Here is a 21,656-nt window from a genome sequence, read left to right as displayed (position 1 = left end):
CCTGAAACAAACCGTTTTAGATAACTTCTCTCCATATACAGTATAAAAGATGGAATTACCATGACATTACTCATTTGCTCGTGATGTCCCGAGCTAAGCCTGCCTATGATTAGCTATTTAGCTCCTCCTTTCTGACTCATATATCCATTAAAATTTACAAACTGGACCTAAGTTCAATACGACCTAAAATGAGTTACTAAGCAAATAACAAAGGCTCGAGTGACTGAGCAAAAGTGTCTGGCGAGGTTATGGCTGCTGGCTGTTGTCTGATAAAGTTCTATAGGACCAGAAGTCTTCATGCAAACACAGGGGTCAAGGTTTGTACGTCCATCATTTATACTGTCTTCTCTTTCCCTTGAAGCTGACTATCTTCTGATTGGCTGCCCCTCTTGAACAGGTGGGTTGAGCTTCTGTGACCATAGTCGTGTAGCTGAGATAAAACTACGCATATCAACTCTCAAAGAAAAGAGCAGAAAAAAAACATGTAAAAAGTGACTGTTTATCTGAAGCCTGAACTTTTGGAATTTTGTACATTTTCTAACTACTTTGGCAAGTTTAATACGAGCATCCAGGACTGTAACTGGGGATACACCAGTCTAACTTTTTCCACTTCTAATACCACACTGATACCTTGGCTTCAGGTATCTGCTGCTACCAGGTCCAGTGTTAAATCAATAATGTGTATTTCTCACTCTGAGGAGTGAGACAGAAGATTATCGACCTATTCATTAGTAAAGTATTAAAAGACAAACGTATTTATGCTTTAAAAAAACACATTTATTTGCATTAGCGTTATTTCAACTTTGTGTAGGATTAATTACAGCACAGTGCTGTAATTTATAGTCACAGTTTCTCCTTTAATTTCCTTTAAGTTACCATGAGTGACGCAAAAGCTTCCAAACAAGTGTTAAACCAAACATAATGACAGAGAAAGAGAAACGGACCGAAATGTTGTCGCTGAAGCTCTTCAGTCGTGCCAACTCACTTGTACGCATATTAAGACAAACTGGTGTTGCAGGAGCAAAACACTTTGAATTACTGTTGCTTTGCTGTTAGCTGACTTTAAGCTACATTAGCTCTCCTCCTGGAAGTTAGCAGATTGCTGCCGATGCGTGGGGTAGTAAACACAAAACATGATAGACCTGAAGAGCATAGATAAGCCCACTGTCACGGATGCCTGATCTAGCTTTTGGTGTCAGGCTATCTGATCCAAGTATTGGATCGCTCTATCCCTAACTGACAATAAGTGAAAGCGTAACAGCTAATTGTTTTCTTTCCGAGTGAAGAACCTGCTGATGTCTGACGAAACCTTGGAAGCTGCAGCACTCTTCCTCCTCTGGCTTCGTTCTTTGGCTTGCTGAGCCGTCCTCTGTGGAGAAAAATGGAACATGATGTAAGAGGTTACATCTGCAGTCAGCACAGAAAAGTCAGATCGATATATCGAGCATCTCTAGATTAAAGTGTCTGAGAGGGGGCATAAACAGTGCGAGGATCCCCTTATCAGTCGCAGTGCTTTGCTTCAGTTTACATACGTCAACATGTGAAGCGTTTCCTTCCAAGATGACAAAAAAAAGCACTCTGGTGTGAAAGCAAAGCACATTTCAGCTCACGGTGAAAGCTGTGTCTTATTTTGAAAAGTTTCTTCTCAAATCAGATCTGCTTTTAAGAAGTAGCTGACTGAAAATATGAAATATTGAAGGAGTGCAAGAAGGAAGAGGCAGATATATAGCATTTTCCAACGCATGCTATACATCAAAATGTCACACAGCCACATCATGTGATGTTATTATAGGCAGTATATAGCTTTGTGAGGGATAATATGACTTTTGATCAATGTGTTTGACCATGTATCACATTACTGCCAGCACATGTGATCCTCAACATGAGTGATGGCGCTTTCTCTTTATACAGGGATAAAGGAGAGCTCCATCTGCTGTGCACCTTAAAATGTTAGACAAATTGCTTTTGCCCCCTAAGCCCTTTGGCTTTAAAAGCTGGTGCTGCGGTTGTTATGGGTGCTGTGATGCGGAGTGTGCACATACGGCTTTGTGGCAGACCGTGCAGAGTGTCTGCAGGTTGTCCAGAGAGCACTGGCCTCCTCCGCTGTAGACCGGACGGATGTGGTCGACCTGCCAGAAATCCCCTTCGACTGGAGCTCGGATCATCTCGTTCAGCTGGAAGCACACCGGAATGCAATAGTGAGCGTCTCAGTACACCGGCTACCCTCGGATGTTCCCTCACACTGCTCTAAATTGCCTAAAACAACGTTTGATTGCGCTCCCCTCCCAAACCATCCATCTATGCTAAAGTTAATTCTTTGCACTGATGTGATGTCTTTAGTAAAGCTCAGTCTTTCGCTGGGTTCTACAGTGACCCAAATTGTTACTTTACAGCACACACAGGCACAGACAAATCATTCATATTAAACAAATCTCTGCACCGCGGGGACATTTCTGCAATGCGCCTCACAATAAAAGAAGATAAAAAACAGTCTCAAGCCAAAAAAAACCCACATCCCAGCAAAGCACATAACTGGCAAAATCCAGGAAATAATGAAGGCAAACTGCAGGAAAGGGCTTCTGATGGAAGTTTATTATGCTGAGATTAATGTAAGCCTGTGTGATTGTAAGGATAAGACCAGCTGATGAAAACATTATTTGTGCCGAATTGATGACAGCGAACTTTGACCTCCTGCTATCCATCACCATTTGCTGCCTCAGGTACAGCTGTATAAATCACCAAAATGTTTGTGGCCTACATTACAGGCAGCTGGAGGGAAACTTAATCAGGGAGAGCTCACAAGCCTGCCTGACAGAAATTAGGTTAAAAATACCGCTGGGAATATCGTGCTACAGTTAAGGTGCACACTCCTAAATGCCTCAACTTTTTGTGACTTTTAAAAAAAAATCTGCTAATTACATTTTAAAGCACATTTTTTTCACTAGATTAAGACGAGGAGGAGAGTTTTCATCAACAAGGAAAACTTACATAATGGGTAAGTTTGTAAGTAAGATAAAAAAAAACAACCCAAAATGCATTTGCACACAGCAACAATATTGTTGACAATATCCTGAGCAGTATTTCAGGTGAGCTACTGTTTTAATTGCTCTTTTTTTATATATGTTTAAATTGTTAAGGGGCTAGTCGACACAGTAACAGCTATTTTATCAGTTAAACTGATCTCTTTGGAGGCAAAGGAGGAGGAGTAGAAACACAGACACAATAAAAAATACACATAGTTCAATTCCTTTGACTACTACAGAAAATACAGCAAGACACCAGTGTTTTGCTAATCAGAATACTGTTTCCATGAAAGGGTGTACATGATCTGCAACAATGCTTAGGTAGGTGGTACATGTAAAAGCAATCCACATGGATGGCAGGACCCAAGGTTTCCCAGCAGAACATTGCCCAAAGGATCACACTGCCTCCACTGGCTTAGCTTCTTCCCAAAGTCCATCCTGATGCCAGGTGTTCCCAGGTAAGTAACGTACGTGCACCTGACCATCCACGTGATGTAAAAGATTATTCTTTTTTAAAATAATCTACCAGTCAACAGTAGCAGAAGTTGTTGTTGAACGTCTGAGATGCAACAGAAATAAGTCAAAGCTAATGAGTAACTAGCTGAACAATTCGAAGACCTCTAGTGCTTCTTTGTAAAAATGTACTGAGGTCCACTGGACACAGTGTGGATTTACTAGATAATGCTGTTGTGAATCTGAAATTTATTTTATTAAGAAAATATAAAAAGGAAAAAAGAATTGGAGAAAACAGAAAGCAAGAATGGGAAGATGACAGAGAACAGAGACAAAAAGAAAAAAGAGAGCAAGCAAGTGGAAGAACTGAAGACAATAGAGAGAGAGAATCCTGGTGGGAAGAGTTCAGGGCCAGAAATCTATTTTCCTACTTTGAGAACTACTCTGCCGACATTAAGGCAGGGAGCTGGAATTGATCCCAACAGATTTAAAGAACAGGCCTGCTCACAGGGCCAGAGTTCAGATCTCTCTCTTACACACTCACACACAGGCACTCTCACACAAGCTCTCACACATTCGAGTCAATTGAGCCTGCTTTTGTGCCAAAAGCATGCACTTTGGTGCACCTTACCTCACTACTGCACACTTACACACATACTGAAGCTCCTCTCACAAGCACCTAAAGGCCTTAACACATCCTGAAAATCCACACGCGCATCAAAATACCATTACAGCCACACCTAAATTCTGTTATACACATGCACGCCAAAAAGAGAGCCCAAGGTACAAACATAGACACATATAACCATTCTCACTCTCTCTCTCTCTCAATCACATAGACACACACACACACGTACCAAACCCCCCCAGTATGAACCAAAGAATGAGCCTATAATCTCAAGGCTTCTCCACCACTGGTGTCTTATCATGTGGCTGAGTTTGTTTCCTCTAAAGCTTGGTGCATCGATCGGCGCTGATGCTTCTGCCGGCGGCACTGGAAAGAGGGGAGGAGGGGTGAGTGTGTGTTTGTGGTGGGGGGTGGGGGCTGGCTTTGCAGGATAACAGCCAACCAAATCAAATAGGCTTACTGGTCGAGGCCTGGCACTGGGAAAAAAAATCAATGGGCCCAGCAATCCATTTACTGGGAGCTGGCCCCTTGGAGTGCAGATCAACCTGCGTGTGTGTGTGTGAGTAGATGCATATGTGCGTAGGTGGGTGGGATGGGGAGTACAGGGTGCTTTTATTTTTGCACGTACATAAACACACAAAAAATGGTCTACCTTGTCAGTTCTTTGACTCACATAGAGAGACTGATGTCAGTTAATGTGTGCATTTTGATGACTGTTTGTCTAACAAAGTTGATACAAATTTTCAATATTGAGAAGAAAGCATCCTTATATGAAAAAAAAATCTTAACACCTGAAACATCCAACCACATCAAAATAAAATTCCCTCAGGTAATGTGGGTGCTAATCACCAAATAGTTCACCCACCCAGTTCACCCACCCATTGCTTCCTGTTTAACCTCCTAGGACCTGGCGTCCACATATGTGGACATCACATTTTGGGTTTTTAGACCAAAATACTCAATTTTGCTCTACAAGGGCCTGATATCCACTCACGAGGACATTATACTGCTACTGTTCTATCGAAATTTTAAATGAATATCCTCATTTGTGGCTCTCATTTTTCTTAGAAACAAAAATTTGTTTTTACATTCATCAGGTCTCAATCAGCCTAAATATCAAAGAGAAATATAAAATGCATGCCGTGGAAGAGTTCGGGTCTTAGGAGGTTAAAGGGAAAAACAGATAATTTTCCAAACAGACACTCTGTTTTTTTGATAATGAGAAGTATAATGAGATTCCATGTAGTTGTATTAAATATTAAATATTTGCATATATAAAAATGATCATGATCATCATGATGTAAAATCTAAAAACATCAATTAAAACATAGCAAAAAGAATCCCCTTCTGCTTTCTTCTCAGATAATAGTATATCGTAAGGCTTCCTGTATATTACTGGCTTTTTTGGTCTCATTTGGCTATTGTCTCTGGAAGCAGGATTAACTCTGCTTGACTCAGAGACATCTTTATGGGATAAGCATTTTTGAAGGCATGTCTGTGCTCAAGCTCAAGTTTTTGTCCTGTTAACAATAACTTGAGCATGTCAAGCTGAGAAACCAGCAGCATTAACCCATAATCTCTGACAGGATACTGATAGCAGAGACCGTGTTAGCCAATCTGCCGCTGGGTCTGCTTTTACCGCTCTGAGATCACTTACCATCTATGCTTTGTGGAAATGGACCCAGCATTTGCAAGCAAACCATCAATCTGCGAATTACTGTTGTCGCAAATACGTTTTATTGTGCAGTGTTTTTAATAAAAGTTTTTAATAATTCCTTTAGCACATTAGCAAAGAAAGCCTTAAGGCAGAGGAGTGCCAGCTGCTACCATATCCGGTTTAATAAAACAGGCAAGTTTGCTTATTAAGTTTACATACTAAGTTTAACCAGCTGTTTTGCTAATATATCACCTTCCTGTTTATACACATATTTAAAAGACTTTTTAAAATCAAGCTGTAGGGCTGTGTTTCTGAACTCTAATAGCTTTTCATTTAGAGATATATCGTCCTCACAGAACAGCCACAGTAAACTTTAATATTTTATGTTCAATTTACAAGTAACACTGTTTCATGTAAAGTAATATTTAGAAGACATATACAGACTATGACCCCAATTCTGAAAATGTTGGAACAATGTATAAAACACAAATAAAAAAACAGAATACAATGATTTGCAAATCTCATAAACCCATATTTTATTCAGAAAGAACACACCAAACATATTCAATGTGTAAACTGAGAAAATGTACCCTATAAAAAAGTCATTTTAAATTTCACAGGAACAGAATGTTTAAAAAAAGTTGGGAGAGGACTATGCCTACCACTGTGTAGCATCACTTTATCTAGATGCTCCTTTTAGTACCCTTTCGTCTTACTGACCTGTTGCTCATTAACCTAATTAGTTGACATCAAATTAAAAACAGCCAATATTTTTGGAAGAGTAAAATGTCAAACTTGAAACATTTGGTTTATTGGTTTATGTTCTACTGTGAACAAAATCTGGGTTTTTGTGATTTGCAAATCATTGCATTCTGTTTTTATTTACATTTTCTATAGCATCCAAACTTTTTTGGAATTGGGATTGACACAGCTCTTCAGTCAGGAAGGAGTGCAGAAAGGTGAAGCCATCCAGGAAAAGTAAATCAAGCTGCAGCGGGCTGTCAGCTTATGTAAACGAATAAAACACAATCCGATAAAAGACATCTCTGCTCGCCTTTCTGTAAAAGTTGCTGCACGCCACTGTGGCAACTCCTTTGGTTGTATAAAGGTCTACAGGAAAGAAATATGACAGAAACTGACAGAAACAGTGATGTGGAATTGGTATTTGACTTGTTGTTTTTTCCCCTTGAATTTCACATTGACACAACTTGCCTCGTTGCACTGACTGACTACCCTAGTTAATGGCTGCTTGGCACTTGAAAAAAAATAATGTTTCTTCAGCTCATTCGTGGAGTTTTCCTGAAACATGGATGAGAGACAAATACGAAACAGTAGCCTCCCCTGCTCTGTGTCCCACCTGTTTGAGTGGCAGCTGGGTAAGCCAAGTGTTCTCCAGGATCTCCTTTCGCTGGGAGGGTGGAGCATCACGGACCTTAATGAACAGGTCATGGGCGTGGAGGCCACAGTGCTGACAGATGCCGCGCTCTGCCTCCAACACCCGAGACCGCATGTAAGTCTGGCTGGAGCGCAACTGGAACTCGTCCTGACACCTTCGGGTCAAAGCACATAGAAACATCTGCACTACAGAAAGAAACTTGTGATTAACTTCTTTCTATTATAAAAATCATTCTATTGAAAGCACAGAGAAAGTTTTTCTCATGTTGGTTAAAAAACAGAAGCTGGCTTTTGAAAACCATTTAATCGAATTAAGACTGCCAGGAAAAGGTGCAGCATCTTCTTGAAGGACAGAAAAACTAAACCGAAAGAGGTTTGTTTTAGATTTTCCATAAAAAACTTTGTTTTACATTGGTAATGGTATCAAGTTTGGTAAAGACCAAATTTGACTGATTCCCCCCGAAAAAATTTACAGGAAAAGATTTGGAAAAAGACCATTATACATGCAAGAGTTGAAGTCTAATCTATTTTAGTCTTGAGCAAACAGTATTCTTTCTACAAAGAAAGTAAACAACAGGGTGAAGTCAACATTGTACTGCTGTGTTTCTGAGTTTGTTTTGCACACAAAATCTTAAAGCTCTGAATATAATTGAATTTTTTGGTGCCAGATGGGTGGGCTTCTGCGCAGAGGACAATGAGTACAGGGAAGTTTTGGGGGGGGAAAACCTCCCAAACTGTGTGAAAGTTGATTTAATATGTTTTTGTTTGGCTGACATCTAATCAAAGACAGGTCTGTTGCAGTAAACCTCACATCAGGTGCACTGAGATCTATATTTATCTACAAATCTGCTCCAGAACTTTTTGAGCAATTCTTAAATTATTACAAGTTGGAAATGTCCAGTTTATGATTGTTGGGTTTTTCTCTGTATTTATTATTGTGCTATCTACTGTACAATATAAAGCGCCTTGAGGCGACTTTTGTTGTGATTTGGCGCTATATAAATAAAATTGAATTGAATTGAATTGAATTGGAATAGAATAGCCCGTAGCTTTCCCTCTAACTGTATGTAGTTAGTGTTGCGATACCTGTGGCTGCAGAATCGAGTGTCCAACTCTCCACCTGTGGTAGAGCAGGGCTGCTGGCAGGAGAGACACAGAGGGACACCCTGACTGTCCACAGCCTGCAGGTAGCTGGACTCTGTTGATGGCTGTGCATCTGATGTCCTACAGGACTGATTGTCCTGCCTGCTGTGACAGAGACAGAGAAAGGGGAAACAGTCGGGAGTGAAGAAGTGGGAGATGGTAACGTCAGTCCAAAAAGACATCATAAATTCTCAACAGATGGTTGTATGTTTGTATGTCAGATGTGGTATTGAAGGACTTCAGGAAGTCCAAAGACAAGATTTGTTGCTCGAGTGCAAACTGAGTTTTGGTGTAAAGAGAGTGCAATGACACGACTGTGAGCAAAAAGTGAGAACTCAGAGATTTTTGTTTTTCTGTTGCATATGAACTTCTTGGAGTTGTTTTTTCAAGGTGCAAAATATAGGGAGAATATTATTTAAATCATGCGCAGAAACTGATTTGCGACATGATATTTGCGCTGATATTTAACGCAGAAATTGTTTTTCTGCGCTTGATATGGCTGCAGACGATACGTAGACGTAAAGACGTAGAAATGTATAGATTACTGAGCCGGCTGAATTCTAAATTTGTTAAATGAACTCAGAGATGACCTGGATCCTCCAAACTAAAGAAGTCACGCAATACCAGCAGCAACAAAACTTCTTCATTTACATTACATTACATTATTACTCATTTACATTAATGAAGTGAAAAACTTCCCCTTAATAAAGGAAAAAGAAACTTTCCTTAATACAGTTTTATTACACTAGAATTTCAGGACCATGGACAGCGCACAAGGTTTTCACCTGATCTCGTGAGCTCTAACACTGTGGTGGACATACACAAATTCAGCTGCACATACTTTGACTCTACATGAGTTATAGATATGTGATCTATATGGAACTTGTCTTAATACAAGAACGCTACAGAACACAAGGCCAAAATATTGCTGTGCAGTTTACAGTCCTAGATCAGAGCCTGTCTGAATGACTCAAGCCTGTTTCCATTCAAACGACTCTCTGCCAGATTATCACCATAGGCCTACATCTAACATACACGTGTATCCCCTGTATTTATACGGTTTTCTGATTATAACTAACAAGCTGTGCCTGTCCTGTTAGTAATTTACCTGCAGCTGGATATCATCTCTTAGTTTGCGAGAGATTGTGTTAAATTGGCGCGGTTCCTGGGTGATTGGGGATGTTTTATTGAAGTGAACTTTTGTAAATTGCCTGCAAAACTAACCACACCTATCAGCACTAAGCCCTGTATTTTTAAAGAGCAGAGCATTTTATCTATATGGTGAGCTCACAACAGTCATCTCAAGGTGCTTTATATTTCATGGTAAGTCCAGCAGAGAGAGAACCCCTATGATTTCAAACGATGATGATGATGAGAAAGCACTTGGCGACAGCGGGGAAGACGAGTTTTCATCTTAATTTTTCAGGTGACCTCAAGAGAAACTAGAAAACACAGCGAAGAGGAGCACAATAAAACGTCAAAGTCAAACAGGTAAGGTGAGGCCAGGCATCCCAAGTCTCAACAAAAACAATACAAATGAATTTGTTATAAAAAATAGTTCACATTGATGAAGGAGGTTTTATTCTTTTCAACAAAATTCTTTTTTTAAATTCATGACAGCTTCTTCCAGTGTACATGCAAACACCGTGTTTAATGTGTAGCCATTGACCTTGAATCTGAACATGCAGTAGTGTGCAAAAGTCTTATGACACCTCTCACTTGTCTATAGTTTGCCTCATATTTTAAAGCGCTCTTGAGCAATAGTTCTCCACATTTTTTTCTTTGGATGCTTCATCACTGATTATCGGTCCTTGTGCGTGACCATTTTCACAGGAATACTTTTTTGCCCACTTTTTGTAAGTATAAAAAAACACCTAATGGCATGAACCAGTGTTAACTTAGCAAAGAAGCGATTTTAAATTGCAGCTTTAGGCACTTTTTCACTAGCAGCCTGTCACAAAAACACATCATTTGTTCTCATTTCTTTAGATGATTCTACTAAAAATACTAAAGATAACACAGTCTGACGTGCACAAAATTGTATTTTTTGCACCACCAAGCAGACTCCCAAAGAGCTATTAGCTGAAAACTTGGCATATCTCGGCTCGGTGTGTCCTTAAAAAAAATTAAGGATCCTAGACAAGTAGGGGACACGAGAAGAAATGTCACACCTTTCTTTAGTAGGCAAGCAGTATTGAAAAGCCACTTCTTTATAAAAAACAGAAAAAAATCTAACTAATCAACTAAGACCTGACCCAGGACCTGAGAGATGCATGTGGCCCTTCTGTTCACTGAAGCCTTATCAGAATTTCAGTGGTACAGTGGCTGTCAAGAAGACATTATTAAGGAAGGGAAACAGGGAGAAAAATCTGTAGCAACAAGTCTGATGGAGTGATTAATCCAAATTTGAATTTTTTGGTTTACCTGCTCTCCAAACAAGACTTCAGGAATGTCCTTCAAGAAGCCAAGAGAACTATTCCTGATGGCTAATTAAAGAAACGACAAGAAAGCTGCCTATGAGGCTGTGTTGAAGTAGAAAGATGGTCATACCATGTATTCGCTTTCAAACTCTCTTCTTGCCTTATATTCAGGGTTTTCATGTATTTTTGCACATTTTTATAACTCGCTGCACCTGGTTCCCATGTATAAAGAAATGAGGGATCGGTCAAGTCATTACCCTGTAAATCTGATCTAAATTAAACAAAGCTCACTTTCTTCTACAAACTGCAAATACATTTCAGCATAAATATCCATCCAACAGAAATAAATCAGTTTTTTTTCTGTATATTTAGTATATTACAGTGCTCTATCTGCAAAACATTTCTAGTATGTGTATCTGCGTGCATGTCCGTCTGGCAGAAGACAGCAAATCTGGGCATTTGCCATGTAGTCCCAGCAGGGTGCTAGAGCCACGTTGGAGGGGACAGATGGACTAAATTCTCTTTCCCCATGGTTTACAATTCAGAGAGACAGCGAGAGGAACAAAGAGCCAGAGTGACAGAGCACTACAGAGGGAAATTTAATCATTGAAATAGAGAAGAGAACCTTCTAAAAAGGGAACCTTGCTGTTTCAAAGTTGAGAAGATACCAAAAACTGGAAGTATCATGAGACAAATGCTGTGCCAGCAAAGTCTAGTCGATGAAAGAGAGACACAAATAGACTTTTTACTTGTGTGCCCAAACTGAGAATAGTGAAAACATCCAGAAAAGCCAGAAATATGTCTGTTAGAAACTGTAAAACATCAGTGCATTTTTGCACTGATGATACAATCAAAAATGTAGATTTATAGATGCAGATGTATAGACTACCTTACATTTAGTTTCAAAGCAGTTTGAATTATGCACATACAAAACAAATAGTCATGTTGGCATCGTTACAATGCAGCATGAGGTAACTCTCTGAAAACTCATATTTCAAACCCCCAAATCACGCAACATGCCTGCAGCAAACGGCACACAACCTGCTAATGTTTACCACCTTGGCTCATCTCTGATGCTCTATACCGAAAGAAACCAAAGGCACCAACGAGATCTGACACTGGTAAGTCCAGCTGTCAATCGAGATTCTTATTTTCCACATTTTAGCATGTTGCTTTCATGTGGATAGCAATGGAAAGACTGTTAACATTTAAAATGGACACCAGTGACGTATGGTGCATTCTGTTTTAGCCCACGCCCAGAGATAGGTGGCACACTTTAGGATCAACTGATACCTCCAATACCAGAGATGCGCTTGTTTTAAATGGATCTATGTTATCAGAAATTTCTGTTTCACAGATTATCAGTGCAGACCGACTCAGAATGATTGCAACACATTGCCAATGTATCTGTGTTTATAAACTGGACAACATTTACTTGGAAAACATTGCCAATATTTTAGAGAATGATTGCAGTCAGTCAGACTGTTTGGAGACAGGTTGCCTCCCATCAGAGGACTTGTGCAGATGCCTTGCAATCTAAGCGCTCGCTGTCCTTTTTTCTACTCTAGTATAACTTATAGCCACAGTTCAAATGTCAGCAAATGAAAGTGATATCAGCCAGGAGGAAGTATTAGCAAGAACTGAACTGAATTTGCTGTTTTGAAGGAACAGTTCAATATTATGTACAAATTTTACTTGAATGCTTAAATAGATAACAGTGATGGATATAAATCTTCCTACTTTATGAAAACATGGATTCTCCTCATCCCTCCAACCACACGCCTTAGTTGGAGGATATGTAAAAAACCAATGGATGGATGCCATTTCTATTCTAGCTACTAGCATATTTTTTAAGTCAGCTTTTATAAATGGCCATTTAATTTTGTTACCATGCTGCCTTTTACCGTGTTTATTCACACAGCAGTGCTTGCTTCTGTCAAACACTTTATACTTTCAGACACTGCTGTATACCTCATGCAGTAAAACGCTATCTGTTGTCTAAAAGCACAAATCCTGAGCAGAGCCTTTAAGGCACTTTATAGATTATCACAGACATTTTGTATGTAACACCAGTAACTGTGTATATGTGTGAGAGCTCGTCTGTGTGTTTGCTGCAGGTTTCCATAGAGATATTGCCTCCTGGGGTGAGCTGGCCGATGCATCTCACCCAGTAGATCGTATTATGGTCTATATTTACTGTACTAACACACTCAGTGGGCCTTTGTGCCTCTCCCACAAGGCACATACAGATCTCCATGGAGACAGCTGAGGGAAAGAAAATGAAAATACTCTGAATCCTGAAGAGGAAACCATGTGGTGAGACAAACCACCTTTATGTGCAGACCTTGAAGTTTCATCTTTAAATACTACAGACAAGAACGGATCTATGAATGATCAAAATACCGTCTGTGTAGTAGACAGGAGAAACACAGTGATCAGCTAGAAATACATTTGAATTTTAGTTTCATATATTAGCAGCAAACTACTTAAAGACCTGAGGACAACTTGACCTTTATGTGTGCATTTTTCCCCTTAACAAACCTCTGTGTAGCAGGTGGTGTTAGCGAAGAGGCAGACCTCCTCTTTGTGAAGAAGTTTTCCTTTGTGACCAGTCGGACGCTGCCTCCCTCCTCCTGGGCTTTGCTCAGAGACGCCTCGGCCACGTCGTCACGACCGAGGTACCTGTGAAACGGGATAAAATGTTGCTGTGAGGGAATGGTGAATTTGTGGACGTTACATAACCAAAGCACCGGGGAGCAGTTGCAAGCAGATGAATTCATAAACTCTCTCTGGACAGCAATAGAAGCAGGTATGATAGGACGCTTGAGGTTGCTCAAGCATACAAGTAATCTTAGTCATCTTTTTTTGGACTGCGGTAATCCTGGGACTCTACCACATCAATGTAACACACACCATCACCCACATAACAAGCAAAATTCTACAAATGGCCTCAGTGCAGTGCCAGATGCACTTTGATTTTTTTTCTTTCTTGGCACCAAACTGTGCTTAAATGCTCAGATCCTTCCTTCCTTCCACTGCTGATTTCCTATTCTGAATGTGTGCTTATATTCTGTTTGTCTTCTTCTCCTGCTGAATCCTATTACTATTGCAGCAGCAGCAATCTAATTTCCCCACAGGAATCGTCAATCATCTAATCTAATCCATCTGCCCCGCTACTGCTTTTTATGGCCGTTGTAATACAGATGCTATGTGTGCAAGTTGAAAATTGCACTAAACTCTACATTCCAATCTACGCAGGATTAAAATGACCCTGGGATGTCAGAGTTGACACAAATACATGTGGAGGGTTGGGGAAAGAAAATCAGTGATGTGTTCCTCTTGGTAGGAAAAGATTCCACAAGCCTTGAGAGAAAAGTGACCAATCGGCAAATGCCGACTGGTCACTTTACTGGTTTTAACAGAGGGATGGTACAACGCTGTAATGGTCTCCGCAGAGAGCAATTACCCTACCTTTTTACTCCACGGGGAAGTCAGAGGTCAGCCTTAGCCAATAAGCAGATCGCAGCCATGCTGCTGTCAGTACTTGCTGGAACTAGTACTTTACTTTACCAACCATCCACACACACAAGAAACAAACTGCTTTTTTGCTTTGCCAATAACATCCTGTACATGCCGGGTAAATGCCTCTAGTGCCCACTCAAATACAGTCAACGTCCAACTAGAAATATTAAGCATATACATTTTTAGAATGAGTTAATTTGGTCTCATTTGCTAAACTGTGTGTACTTGTGGCTATTTTGGAAATTATCCATCATGTAATATGTGTTGGAAACCCATGGAAGAATTTAATGTCATCAGTGTTGCAGGTGATTGACAGTAAGCTCCTACGTCATTCATCCACCCTCTTCTTTTTATCTAAAGTCAGGCAGGAAGATAAACAGAGTATTCCAAGTGTTCCCAGTATTATTTTCAGTTTCTTATGGGGAATACTGAGGCACTGGGTTTGCCCCACAGTTCGTCGTGCTGTGAAAACCTTCAAAGGGAGGCATCTTGAAGGCATTTTAATCAGACGCCCAAACCACCTTAGCCGACTACTTTGAACATAGAGGAGCAATGGCTCTGAGCTCCTCACCCTGTACCTACGGCTGAGATCAGCCACCCTACAGAGGAAGCTCATTTTGCCTGTTTGTATACATGATCGTGTTCTTTTCGTCACTACCCAGAGCTCACGACTACAAGTGAGGGTTAGCTTCAGCACTGTGACTCAACTGTTTGGTTTTTGTTGATTTGGTGATTCCTATTTGCACATTTTCTCACCAGCAGTTATCCCTCTGCTTTTTTCTTCTCTTACCAGATAACCAACAAAGAGCTTGAACTTTATCCTTTCTGCAGAGTCTATAAAGTGCAGGCTGTGCTTTCAACTATTTTGTAAAAATCAATGAAGACAGCCCTTTAACAAAATACAGTAGTTAAGTTAAAAAAAAAAAAAACAAACCTAATAAGTCATCTAGTGTTTCCAAGTCCAAAGCATCCTTTACCCCTAACACAGAAAAGCTTTCTGCTATATGAAGCAAAATAGGTTAGACTTAGTAAATGGCTCCAAGTACAGATAATGAGCTTGAGGGTTCAAAGAAGTGCGAAGAGCAAGAATTCAGATTTTTTAAAAAAGGGAAAAAAAGAGATAAGGTTTAAAAACAGACAGAAAGACAGCAGGCAGCTAATGGATGGTGTAGCCATTTCACAGACAATCAACTCGAGTGATGAAGCTGTTTCACTAATCGTCGAGCAGATCAATAATTAATGTTTCATCTTCCAAGCGTTTGTTCTGACAGTTGTGTCAATTGTTGAACTCAGTTTGATGTAACTTTACTGCTGGCACAAGGCGTAGCCGTGTACACCGATGAAACACGAGTCAATAACTGGAACGTCTCCTGGAACTATAAGATATGGAATAAATACATTTATCACTGTTTAACTAATAACAAAACATTTACTACACGGTAATAAAACAACAAAAAAAAAATGGGTAAAACACACGTCTCAACTTCTTGAATTGTTAAAAACTTCTGCCGATGCCTGTTTTCATCCAATATATTTGGATATATTTAGCTCTGTGTAGGACTTATTATAGTTCTTTCATAAGAAAAAAATCATTTGAATTGGTTATTGAATTCTACTTGATGGATTTCTATCCTGATTGCACGTTTTTTTTCTGATTACTAATGAGATACCAGCCTCCCAGAAACACCGTGCCGGCGGAAGGTGTTTCCACTGTTAAATTCAACTTTTAGTGTCTCTACTCGGCCCTGCAGGCTATGAAACGACATTTTTATGCAATTCCACCACCTCCATATGGACAGAATACTTTCTTTGGGAGGGAGATGGAAAGAAGGCAGAAGAGGGGAAAAAAATATAAAGGAAAGATGGATGACAGGAGGCAGAAAGTGGAGGAGGGAGAGACATCAAAGAGGAGAAGTTTCTCTGGAAGCTGAGAGGAGATGAGGAAGAAGGTAAGTCTCCATCAAACACAAGAGCTTCCTTTGCTTCAAACAGTCCCAGCACAGAGGCTGGATGAAACGAGATACCTTACACTAAACTGGAGTCCAACTGCGCTTCTGGGAGAGAGTGGAGGTGTGTGTGTGTGTGTGTGTTTGCATGTTTTTATGCAGTTAGGTGCCTGGAGAGTAATTCTGTACACTAAGGTGACTGCTGCTACTTGCTGAATGAATCACATTTTCTGTTATGATCCAAACCTCTTCTACCAGTATCAGGGGGCAGCTGGGTTCACTGATGTTGTTTTCAAAATGTTTGTCAGACCAGCTTACATCTGTGAAAACCTAGGATGATTTGGACTGAATGTACAATAGGGTCTATTAAAAAGTAGTTTAGTCTGCGTATTACTAAATATGTTCAAAGGTGCCGTGCCGAGGTTTTGGTTAGTAGCAGTAGTAATAAATGTGAGTCCCCCTCGCTCTTTATATTGTGCGTAAACAACTGACAGCAGTACAAATCATTTTATGCAAAGCAATGTGCCTGCAAAGGTTAGCAAACATGGATGGAAATCATATAAAAGATAAATTTAAAAAATATGTCTTTGCTAATGTTTTATGAGAACGTAAATACACTCAACACATTTATAAACTCAACAATTTGTTTGAATTTCCAGAGGGTGCCCGGCATGATGAACACAAACATAGACTGAATGCATTGGTTTTTAGACTTCTGGTTGCATAGAAAGGTTTAAGGACCCTCAGCTCATTAGCTCTGCGACCTCCGTAAACACTTTCCAGATTACTTCACAGTTTTAATTGCTAGTTTTGGGGACATATTTAAATATTTATTTTGAAATTACAGTCCTTACTAAAAGTCATAAAGCATGATAAATCAAGAAGCACCAACCAGCGCTGCCTCTCGCTCGTCATATCCAGTCTTAAACATCAGTTTGATGACAGATGAAATATTCAGCTTTATGTTTATCAATGGGACGTCACTACCCAACGTGTGGTAGCACATTATTCATCTTTTATACATAGTCCTATAATTGTGAATAAACTCCATTATCCCCATGTGTATTTTACTGTTACCTGGAGGATCTAAAACTTTCCCTACACTACAACACTTTTAACCAGGCAATAACATCTGCATGTGGCTAATTAGCATAACAAACATAAACACATGATACCACGTCATTAAGTGCAAACACATACACTCAGGCTGTTTCTCAAGTCATCTCTTATTTTTACCCACAATTTTATAGCAACAAAAACTGTTCAATTCAATTAAACTGCATATTTTACTGTAAAAATTGGCTAACATACCAGTAGCTAGCAGCTTATAGTAAGAAGGAGATTTTTCTGTTTCTCTGCCATTGTTGTTACATAATCTTCCTCCTGTGTTTGTTGTTATTTTTGTACTGCACATTTGGTGTCAGGTGGTGGTGTTTTGTGGGCTTGGAGAAGGCATTCTCCCTCACAGTCCCTCAAAGTGTTCTCTGGGTGGTGCTTCGGGGGTGTGGGGTGTCTGGCCAGTTGCTTCGAGCCGTTCAATCAGGCCATAGCCGGCAATAAGACTGAATTGTTCCCAGTGGGCGTTGGACCAGCGCTGCCCTTTGTCACTGATTCTCTTCATAATTTTTATGGTCTGAATTTCTAGGTGTAGCCACGTGGGGAAGTCTTCTACCTGGGCGGGCTCAGAATTTCATCTCTGCTTTCTGCAGATGATCTGGTGTTTCCCTTAGAGATAGGTGAGGAGTTCTGCCAACCGGGAGGGGCTCGGAATAGAGACGCTGCTCCTCCACATCAAAAGGACCAGGCTGAGGTAGTCTGGGCATCTGACGCCTCCTGGGCGTGGTGTTCCGGGCATGTCCCACAGGGAGGAGGCCCTGATTAGGAGACCCAGGATTATATTATAGAGATTATATCTGGCCTGGGAATGCCTTGGTGGAAACTCATACTTTGCTCAAATCAACAGTTTCTATACTTAGACTCACTAGTTTGAGTACATACTGCTGTAGTTAGCATGACACACTGAAATACTGTAAATGTCATTATTGGTAAATGACTCATTTTGAGAGAACCCTAGCCTGTCAAAATGTATGTATTAGACAATCACTTGGTGTACACAGTGTACTAAAGAAAACAAAACAACTGAGACCATTAGCTTAGATTAATAATGGGACTAGGCTGGCTCCGTCTAAGGTAACAAAAAGATGACAACCAGCAGCTCTAACACCCACTAATCACAGTACTTTATCTTGTTTATTCAGTCTGTGCAAAAATCAACTATGTAAACAATAATTCAAAGTTTTAAAAGGATTTTCTTTGTAGCCAGGACTAGTAACTTCCTATCTAACTGCTCAGCAGCTGGTGGCTCATAATTACTGTTAAACCTCATCCAACTTTCAGGAGGCAAGCAAATCAGTGAATTTCCCTAAACTGACAGACTATTCCTTTAATATTACAGGTACAGGCAGTTAGAAAGCTACAGTAAATTTAAACGTGCAGCACATATTTGGTGGAGGTTGCACCAGGACTGACAAAACGCAGCATGATTTGAACTTGATTATCTGGACACGGTTTTCTGCTGGTAGACATTTGATGCGCAGCTGCAGGGGCGCTGTTACAGGCTCAGGGAGTCAGCGGGTAGCTGACAGCGGACACGCAGAGGTGCAGACAGCCGCCCGGCTCGGCCCAGGCTGGCCTGCAGCTCGGCACAGAGGCCAGACCCTGCTCAGCTGTGTGAAATCAAACTAACGAGCTGCTGCACCGGTATGGCCCAGCTGAAGCCGCTTTGATTGATTGCTGTTCTCTGCCGGCCTCGGTCAGACAGAGCTGACAGTAACGGCCTTTTCAGTGGCAAAGATTCTCAGAGACACGTGAAGCTGCTAATTCCCATGTGTGTTTGAACATGAACGTGACATGAAGTATGTCATCTTTAACTCAACTAAATTTATAGAAAAATCAGTGTGTCGGACAACTCCAAATGTCCATTGCAAAGACTTTACGCGAGTACTGTCAAAACAATGCTGTCAACAGCTAAAAGTACTTTACAGAGAGGTTCCTAAAGAATGCAAATTTGAAAAGTTGAGTTTACTTGGTATAAGCAGCAACACTCAGCCTGTGAAAATGTCTTCTGTGGCTCTGGATGAGATTTGCCAAAATTGAGGAAATAGTCCTACCTTTACTGAGTTTCAGCTTGAGACTTTAAATTTATAACAGCAAGTCTGTATTACATACTGGGGGAGTTTGAAATATGTGGTATTTATCACGGAGGAAGATTTTCAAGGAAAGTGTATCATCCAGTGTTTGCGTCAAATCTTTTTTAAAAAGCACTTTTGCAGTGAGTCATTGTGGGGAAAAGCAAAAAGGAAGAAAACAAATCAGAAGTTCAAATTCTAACAAGTCCATCAACTATATGCAAATGCTGTACTGAATTTGCTAGAGTACAGCTTTAATGTACGCTGCCAAGACAACACAACAAAAGTACTTTCCACAGTGTAATCTTAGCCAAATACAAATGCACTGAGTTTCCATCTTTTAGATGCTGAACATGATTTCAGTGTTGTATATACTACTATAAATATAGCGTCTCATACTAATGCACGAGCAGTTTTACTTTTCAAGTCTTCATCGAGCGATCAAAGCGAAGGCTGGAAAACTGATTTCTTCAATTTAGTAACAATTACACACTTTCTGCTAGTTTTGAGAGAGGACGTTCTTCCCACAAAACGGTTTTAGTTCGTCAACATTTCTGGGACGTCTTGATTGAACAGTCCTCTTCAGGTCACGTCTGAGCATCTCATTTGAGTTAAGGTCAATATTTTCATTTGGCCTTTTGAAAAAAATGAATTTTCTTATTCTGTTGTTGATTTATTTGCGTGTGCCCTTCCATCATCAAAAGTATGTTCTCGCTTCATGTCGTGCTGCCCTGACATTCGCCTGTAAATCTTATTGATACAATTTAAAAATTCATTTGTCCTCTGAGTGATTGTGAGGTGTCCTGTAGTGTTGTAGAACATCCAAGTGGTCTTGTGCAAATTTAAAATGTGCAGTTTTTAGTGATCAGTGGTTTCCTTTGTGTTGTCCTAGCATTAAGACCCATCTGGATGAAGATTTATCAAGTTGTAGAGACAGAGCTTGATTCAGGATTGCATGTTGTAGCTACAGTCCTGGTTTTCTTCTTGTAGAGCAGGGGTGTCCAACTCCAGCCCTCAAGAGCTACTGTCCTGCAGCTTTTAGATGCATCTCTACTCCAACACAGCTGAATCAAATGCTTGGATTACATCTTCAGCATGCCATCAAGTTTGGCAAAGGCCTGATAACAAGACATTCATTTGATTCAGGTGTGTCAGAACAGGGATGGATCTAAAAGCTGCAGGATGGCAGCTCTCGAGGACTGGAGTTGGACACCCCTGTTGTAGAGAGATGGTACATTCAGGTTTTTCAACCTTCTTCTGAGCTCCAGCCAATCTTTCTCAGGAAGGGCAGACAATGTCAGCAACCAGACTTTGCATGTCTTTATTTAAAAAGCAGGGCACCTCTGCAGGTCCAGTCTCATCTGGTTAACTGGAACACTGGACTCCAAGTAGCTCTTTTAGTCATTACCATAGAGCTCCACTTAGTTTTTCCAACGTTCACTGTGAGTGATTCTGTTAAACATCTCTCAAGTCCCACTGAAATACTCCTACGCTGTAATTTTGAACTACCAAGTCTTTTGTGTTGTGCTGCTCACCGTTTGACTGGGAGCTGGTATATAATAATACATTTCAGATGACAAAAACTGGCCTGCACAACACCGAATAAAACATTTAACTTTAACAGCCTCTACATTTGATGGCTGGCTTTAACAATTATGTGTTTGTATGCACACAAAAATGAAAAAATAACATTATTATTTCTCTGTATTAAAGTGGTAATTACAGGCGCCAATCAACTTTTTTTTATTTACAAGGTTTTGGTATTCTAACAATGAAACCTCCTCAGTGCACATAACTGGATTAAAATCTCCTTAAATCTTCTAAAATTGCTGCAAATCACCATGAATGGCTTATAACAAAAATATCCAGTGTTGGAAACCCAGGCAAAGTGCATTAAGTTTGAAGCAGTTGAAAACTGAGCGTCTCAGAGCAGGGAAGGTGAGCTGTGATCGCCCCGCTGAGCCAGAGCTGGAGCTTGATTGGTTCTGATTAGTGAATAAATCAAACAGGTATCAAATCAAGCCGGGCCAATTGCCTCCTACTCACACCTTGATTAGGTTCATGCACCCAAACGCTTTCCCCAGTTGAGAAACACTCTCCCTCACTTACAAAACACACACACACACGTCTACCCTGTAATTGGCAAACTCTCCCTGCCTTAGTCCATGCCAGCTGTAATTAGTGTGCCAGTAACAATGCTTGTTTGTCAAAAAACACACATGTACGCATACACAGAGCTCATCCCATTTTCTCTTATGTCTCAGCAGACACCCTTTGATAC

At 40.3% G+C, this 21,656-nt stretch overlaps 1 protein-coding gene across 7 annotated transcripts in view; it reads right to left on the bottom strand.

Moving 5' to 3' along the window:
- Positions 1-761: 761 nt before the first annotated feature.
- The window catches only part of zranb3 (zinc finger, RAN-binding domain containing 3), a 116,071-nt gene continuing 95,176 nt past the window's right edge, over positions 762-21,656 (bottom strand). For 6 of the 7 annotated variants that reach the window (XM_039606903.1, XM_039606904.1, XM_039606902.1 and 3 more), the window contains 5 exons: positions 13,261-13,401; positions 8,243-8,404; positions 7,119-7,311; positions 2,043-2,174; positions 762-1,369 (listed from right to left, as the gene is read on the bottom strand). In XM_039606903.1, the coding sequence (XP_039462837.1) occupies positions 1,262-1,369; positions 2,043-2,174; positions 7,119-7,311; positions 8,243-8,404; positions 13,261-13,401 (736 nt within the window). In that variant the 3' untranslated portion in view covers positions 762-1,261. The remainder of the gene's footprint in view (positions 1,370-2,042; positions 2,175-7,118; positions 7,312-8,242; positions 8,405-13,260; positions 13,402-21,656) is intronic. The other variant, XM_031757795.2, reaches the window with a different exon arrangement.

The sequence above is a fragment of the Oreochromis aureus genome, linkage group 23 (genome assembly GCF_013358895.1).
Source record: "Oreochromis aureus strain Israel breed Guangdong linkage group 23, ZZ_aureus, whole genome shotgun sequence".
In the NCBI taxonomy this organism is placed as follows: domain Eukaryota; kingdom Metazoa; phylum Chordata; class Actinopteri; order Cichliformes; family Cichlidae; genus Oreochromis; species Oreochromis aureus.
Note: the sequence above shows the minus strand (reverse complement) of the source record. Positions and strands in the feature narration are given on the sequence as shown.